This window comes from Passer montanus, unplaced genomic scaffold (assembly GCF_014805655.1).
Source record: "Passer montanus isolate IOZ18808 unplaced genomic scaffold, ASM1480565v1 scaffold1031, whole genome shotgun sequence".
NCBI lineage: Eukaryota > Metazoa > Chordata > Aves > Passeriformes > Passeridae > Passer > Passer montanus.
This window is the reverse complement of record NW_024356850.1, coordinates 1,367-7,473: the sequence shown is the minus strand read 5'-3', so window position 1 is coordinate 7,473 and position 6,107 is coordinate 1,367. Positions and strand designations below refer to the sequence as shown.

At 50.4% G+C, this 6,107-nt stretch overlaps 2 protein-coding genes across 2 annotated transcripts in view; both read left to right on the top strand.

The window, feature by feature from the left end:
- Window positions 1-894: 894 nt before the first annotated feature.
- On the top strand, window positions 895-4,036 carry LOC120506683 (tetra-peptide repeat homeobox protein 1-like). The gene is made up of 3 exons (XM_039718540.1): window positions 895-2,189; window positions 2,820-3,050; window positions 4,025-4,036. Exons 1-3 carry the CDS (start codon window positions 1,452-1,454, stop codon window positions 4,034-4,036), a joined length of 981 nt encoding a protein of 326 aa, XP_039574474.1. The 5' UTR covers window positions 895-1,451.
- Window positions 4,037-4,574: 538 nt separating this feature from the next.
- The window catches only part of KPTN (kaptin, actin binding protein), a gene marked incomplete at its 3' end in the record, with an annotated part of 2,626 nt that continues 1,093 nt past the window's right edge, over window positions 4,575-6,107 (top strand). Inside the window, exons 1-2 of the mRNA XM_039718552.1 lie at window positions 4,575-4,785; window positions 4,888-4,963. Of these exons, the coding sequence (XP_039574486.1) occupies window positions 4,607-4,785; window positions 4,888-4,963 (255 nt within the window). The remainder of the gene's footprint in view (window positions 4,786-4,887; window positions 4,964-6,107) is intronic.

The following is a 6,107-nucleotide window of genomic DNA, read 5'->3' as shown; positions in this document are numbered from 1 at the left end:
AAAATCCCCGCCTCCCCTCCCCCCTTCCAGAACATTCCTGGCCCCGCCCCTTCACAGTGGGACCCCAATTAAATATTCATGGCTTTGGGAATGGGGGCGTGGCCTTCATTTTGGTGGGCGTGGCCTGTGGTTTCTCATCAAATCCTGATGATTGGGGGCGTGGCCTTGTTGCTGAGGGGCGTTCCCTGTCGCTTGGGGGCGTGGCCTCATTTTGGCGGGAATTTCCAAGATGGACACAAGGGGGGAGGGGCTGCTCCATTTTCCCCAAAATCTCCTCAAAAAACCCCAAAATCCCCCCAATTTTCACTTTTCTACCTCAAAATTCCCCTTTTTTACCTCAAAATTTCCTTTTTTTACCTCAAAATTCCATCTTTGACCCCAAAATTCCTCGCAAACCCCCAAATTTCCTTTTTTTACCTCAAAATTCCTCATACAAACTCCGAATTTCCTTTTTACCTCAAAATTTCTTCTTTTTTTACACCAAAATTTCCTTTTTAACCCCAAAATTCCCCTTTTTACCTCAAAATTTCCTCATTTTTACCTCAAAATTCTTTATTTAATGCCAAAATTTCCTTTTTACCTCAAAATTTCCCCTTTTTACCTCAAAATTTCCCTTTTTACCTCAAAATCCCCCTTTTTTCCTAAAAGTTTCCTCTTTTTTCCCTCAAACTTTCCTGGTTTTTACCTCAAAATTCTTTATTTAAGCCCAAAGTTTCCCTTTTTTACCTCAAAATTTTCTTTTTAACCCCAAAATTCCCCTTTTGACCCCAAAATTTCCTTTTTTTCCTCACAATTCCCTCTTCGACCCCAAATTTTCCCCTTTTTTACCTCAAAATTTCCCTTTTTTTACCTCAGAATTCCCCCTTTGACCCCAAAATTTCCTTTTTTTACCTCAGAATTTCCCCTTTGACCCCAAAATTTCCCCTTTTTACCTCAAAATTCCTCATTTAACCCCACATTTCCTCTGTTTTACCTCAGATTTTCCCTTTTTAACCCCAAAATTCCCCTTTTTACCTCAAATTTCCCTTTTTTACCTCAAAATTCCCCCGGGCCCCTCAGGAATCCCTTCCCCGCTTTGGCCACGCCCCCGCGCAAACCACGCCCTCTCCGCGTTCTGTTTCCTTATATGGCTCCTTACCCACGCCCACAGCGGGCGGGGTTTCCCCTCAAGCTCCACCCACCCCGCCAAATCCGTCCCGTCGCCGTTTGTGACGTCACCCCCGCGCGCCGCGCTGCCCGCAAGGCCCCGGCGCGGCGCTGCCGGTGGGGCTGCCCGCGGCGCCGCCTGTCCCGGTTCGCTCCCGGTTCCTCTCGGTTCTCTCCCGGTTCTGGCTCGGTTCTGTCCCGCGCTGCTGCCTGTCCCGGTTTGGTTCCGCTTCGCTCCCGGCGGCGCTGCCTGTCCCGGTTCTGTCCCGGTTCCGTCCCGGTTCCGGTTCCGGTTCGGTGCCGTGATGTCGCTGTGGTCCCGGTGCCCGCTGGTCGAGGACAGCTTCAGCCGCCTGGGCTCGCAGAGCAACGTCTACGGGCTGGCGGCGCTGCCGGGCCCGCTGCCCCTCGGCTCCTGGCCCGGTCCCGGTTCCGCTCCCGGTGCCGCTCCCGGTGCCGGTCCCGACCCGGTCCGGGGCCCCGGCCCGCTGCCCCCGCGCTCCTGGCCCGCTCCTGACTCGGGTCAGGGCCCCGGTTCGGGTCCCGTTCGTGCTCCCGCTCCCGGTTCCGGCCCCGGTTCTGACCCAGCTCCCGGTCCCGTTCCTGTACCCGGTTCCGGTTCCGTTCCCGGTCCTGGTTCTGTTCCCAGTCCCGGTTCTGGTCCCGGTTCCGTTCCCGGCCCGGTTCCGGTCCCAGGTCCCGGTTCTGATCCCGTTCTGGGCTCCGTTCCCGGTCCCGGTTCTGTTCCCAGTTCTGGTTCTGATCCCGGTCCCGGTTCTGGTTCCGCTCCAGCCCCGGTGCCGGGTCCCGGTGCCCTGCTGGGTTCCGATCCCGTTCCTGGTTCTGTTCCCGGTCCCGATCCCATTCCCGGTTCCGTTCCCGGTCCCGGCTCTGTCTCGGGTCCCAGCTCTGATCCCGTTCCTGGTCCCGGTCCCGGTTCTGCTCCAGTCCCCGGTGCCGGTGCCGGTTCTGTCTCGGGTTCCGGTTCCGTTCCGGGTCCTGGCTCTGATCCTGGTTCTGATCCCGTTCCCGGTTCTGTTCCCGTTTCCGATCCCTTTTAGGGATTTTTTTAGGGATTTTTGGGGGATTTTTTTTGATTTTTGGGGATTTTTAAGGAATTTTTGGGGATTTTTTTGGGATTATTTGGGACTTTTTTCCTTATTTTTTAGAGATTCTTTGAGGGATTTTTTAGGGATTTTTGGGGATTTTTGGGGGATATTTTGTAGGAGATTTTGGGGAGATTTTGGGGATGTTTTCGGGGGATATTTTTGAGGATTTTTGGGGGATTTTTGCGGCATATTTTGGGGATTTTTGTGGGATATTTTGAGGCTGTTTTGGGGATGTTTTTGGGGTGTCCCCGGTGAGTTTTGGGGGGATATTTTGAGTATTTTTGGAGGGTCTTTTGGGGATATTTTGGGTATTTTTACGGGCTATTTTGTGGGATATTTTGAGGCTGTTTTGGGGATGTTTTTGGGGTGTCCCCGGTGAGTTTTGGGGGGATATTTTGAGTATTTTTGGAGGGTCTTTTGGGGATATTTTGGGTATTTTTACGGGCTATTTTGTGGGATATTTTGAGTATTTTTAGGGGATATTTTGGGGATATTTTGGGTATTTTTAGGGGATATTTGGGCGGTTTTTAAGGGATTTTTGGGGGATATTTTGGGTATTTTCAGGGGATTTTTAGAGAATCTTTGTGGGATATTTTGAGCTTATTTTGGGGGTGTTTTTGGGGCGTCCCCGGGGGGTTTGGGGGTGTCCCTGACCGCCCCTCCCCCGCAGTGGACGCCGAGATCGTTTCCATCGATTCCTTCCCCAAATCCCCCCCCCAGCGCGGCCTCGTGGTGGGCATCACCTTCATCAAACCCAAAACATGGGATTGGAGACCCCAAAAATGGGATTGGGGGGCCAAGAAATGGGATCAGGGACCCCAAAAATGGGGATGGGGACCCCAAAAATGGGATCAGGGACCCAAAACATGGGATTGGAGACCCCAAAAATGGGATTGGGGGGCCAAAAAATGGGATTGGGGACCCTGAAAATGGGGTTGGAGACCCCAAAAACCCCAAAAATGGGGCTGGGGACCCCAAAAATGGGATTGGGGAGCCAAAAATGGGGTTGGAGACCTCCAAAATGGGGTTGGGGGGCCCAAAAAATGGGATCAGGGACCCTGAAAATGGGATTGGGGACCCCAGAAATGGGATTGGGACCCCAAAATGGGGTTTGGGGGCCAAAAAATGGGATCAGGGACCCCGAAAATGGGATTGGGGACCCAAAAATGGGATTGGGGGGCCAAAAAATGGGGATTGGGGAGCCAAAAAATGGGATTGGGACCCAAAAAATGGGATTTGGGACTCTGAAAATGGGATTGGGGGCCAAAAAATGGGATTTTGAACCCCAAAAATGGGATTTGGGATGCAAAAAATGGGATTGGGGACCCAAAAATGGGATTGGGGGGCCAAAAAATGGGGATGGGGACCCTGAAAATGGGATTGGAGACCCCAAAAATGGGATTGGGGAGCCAAAAATGGGATTGGGGACCCCAAAAATGGGATTGGGGAGCCAAAAATGGGATTGGGGACCCCAAAAATGGGATCAGGGACCCAAAAAATGGGGTTGGGGGGTCAAAAATGGGATTTGGGACCCCTAAAAAGGGTTTGGGAATGTCCAAAAAGGGGTTTGGGACCCCCAGATTTGGGCTGGGACCCCAAAAAATGGGATCAGGGACCTCTAAAATGGGATTGGGGAGCCAAAAATGGGTTTGGAATCTCCAAAAAAGGGGTTTGGGACCCCAAAAGGGGTTTGGGACCCCCCAAAAAGGGTTTGGGACCCCCCAAAAGGGGTTTGGGACCCCCCAAAATCCCCTCGTGCCCCTCCCCAGAGAGCTGCCTGAACCTGGAGCTTCGCTTCACCCCCTTCCAGTGGGGACCCCAAAAATGGGATCAGGGACCCAAAAAATGGGGTTGGGGGGCCAAAAAATGGGATCAGGGACCCAAAAAACGGGGCTGGGGACCCCAAAATAGGGTTGGGGGGGCCAAAAAATGGGATTTGGGACCCTGAAAATGGGGATGGGACCCCCAAAAAGGGGTTTGAGACCCCCAAATTTGGGCTGGGATGTCCCAAAAAGAGATTTGGGAGCCCAAAAGGGGTTTGGGACCCCAAAAAGGGTTTGGGACCCCCCAAAAGGGGTTTGGGACCCCCAAATCCCCTCGTGCCCCTCCCCAGAGAGCTGCCTGAACCTGGAGCTTCGCTTCACCCCCTTCCAGCTGTGCCACGCCCAGTGAGTGCCAAAAAACTCCAAAAGAACCCCAAAAACCCCTGAAAAAATGAAAAATAAAATCAAGAAATGCCCAAATGGGCTGAAAGGACCCCAAACCCGCAGGGTCCGGGTGGGGGAGCACCTGGAGACCGTGTTCCTGCTGAGTGGATCAGGGACCTCTAAAATGGGATTGGGGAGCCAAAAATGGGTTTGGAATCTCCAAAAAAGGGGTTTGGGACCCCAAAAGGGGTTTGGGACCCCCCAAAAAGGGTTTGGGACCCCCCAAAAGGGGTTTGGGACCCCCAAATCCCCTCGTGCCCCTCCCCAGAGAGCTGCCTGAACCTGGAGCTTCGCTTCACCCCCTTCCAGCTGTGCCACGCCCAGTGAGTGCCAAAAACCCCAAAAAAACCCAAAAAAATCCCTGAAAAAATGAAAAATAAAATCCGAAAATGCCCAAATGGGCTGAAAGGGCCCCAAACCCGCAGGGTCCGGGTGGGGGAGCACCTGGAGACCGTGTTCCTGCTGAGTGGGAACGACCCGGCCATCCACCTGTACAGGGAGGTGAGAGCCCCAAATACCCCCAAAAACATCCCAAAAATATCCCAAAAATATCCCTAAAATATCCTAGAAATATCCCCAAAATATCCCTAAAATACCCCAAAATATATCCTGAAAATAGCACAAAATATACCCAAAAATGCCCCAAAATCCACCCGGCCATCCACCTGTACAGGGAGGTGAGAGTCCCAAAATACCCCCAAAAATATCCCAAAAACATCCCAAAAATATCCTAAAAATATCCCTAAAATATCCTAAAAATATCCACAAAATATTCTTAAAATACCCCAAAATATGTCCTGAAAATAGCACAAAATATACCCAAAAATGCCCCAAAATCCACCCTGCCATCCACCTGTACAGGGAGGTGAGAGCCCCAAAATACCCCCAAAAATATCCCAAAAATATCCCCAGAATATCCCCAAAATATCCCCAAAATATCCCTAAAATATCCCAAAAAATATCCCAAAATATGTCCTGAAAGTTCCTAAAAATATACCCAAAAATGCCCCAAAATCCATCGTGCCATCCACCTGTACAGGGAGGTGAGAGCCCCAAAATACCCCCAAAAATATCCCAAAAATATCCCCAGAATATCCCCAAAATATCCCCAAAATATACCCGAAAAACTCCTTTAAAATATCCAAAAATGCCCCAAAATCCATCGTGCCATCCACCTGTACAGGGAGGTGAGAGCCCCAAAAATATCCCAAAAACATCCCAAAAATATCCTCAAAATATGCCTAAAATATCCTAGAAATACCCCCAAAATATCCCAAAAATACCCCAAAATATATCCTGAAAGTAGCACAAAATATACCCAAAAATGCCCCAAAATCCATCCTGCCACCCACCTGTGAGACCCCCAAAATACCCCCAAAAAAAACCTTAAAAATATCCCAGAATACACCCAAAAATCCCCCCAAATCCCCCCAAAAAATCTCCATAAAATCCTCCCAAAATCCCCAAAATCACCCAAAAAATTTCCCCAAAAATCCCCTGAAAAATCCTCAAAAAATCCCCATAAAAATCCCCCAAAACCCCCAATAAATTTCCAAAAATTCCAAAAAAAATTCTATTTTTTCTTTTTTCCCCATTCCCCCCCATTTCCCCCATTTTTCCCCATTTTTCCCCCCCGAATTCCCCA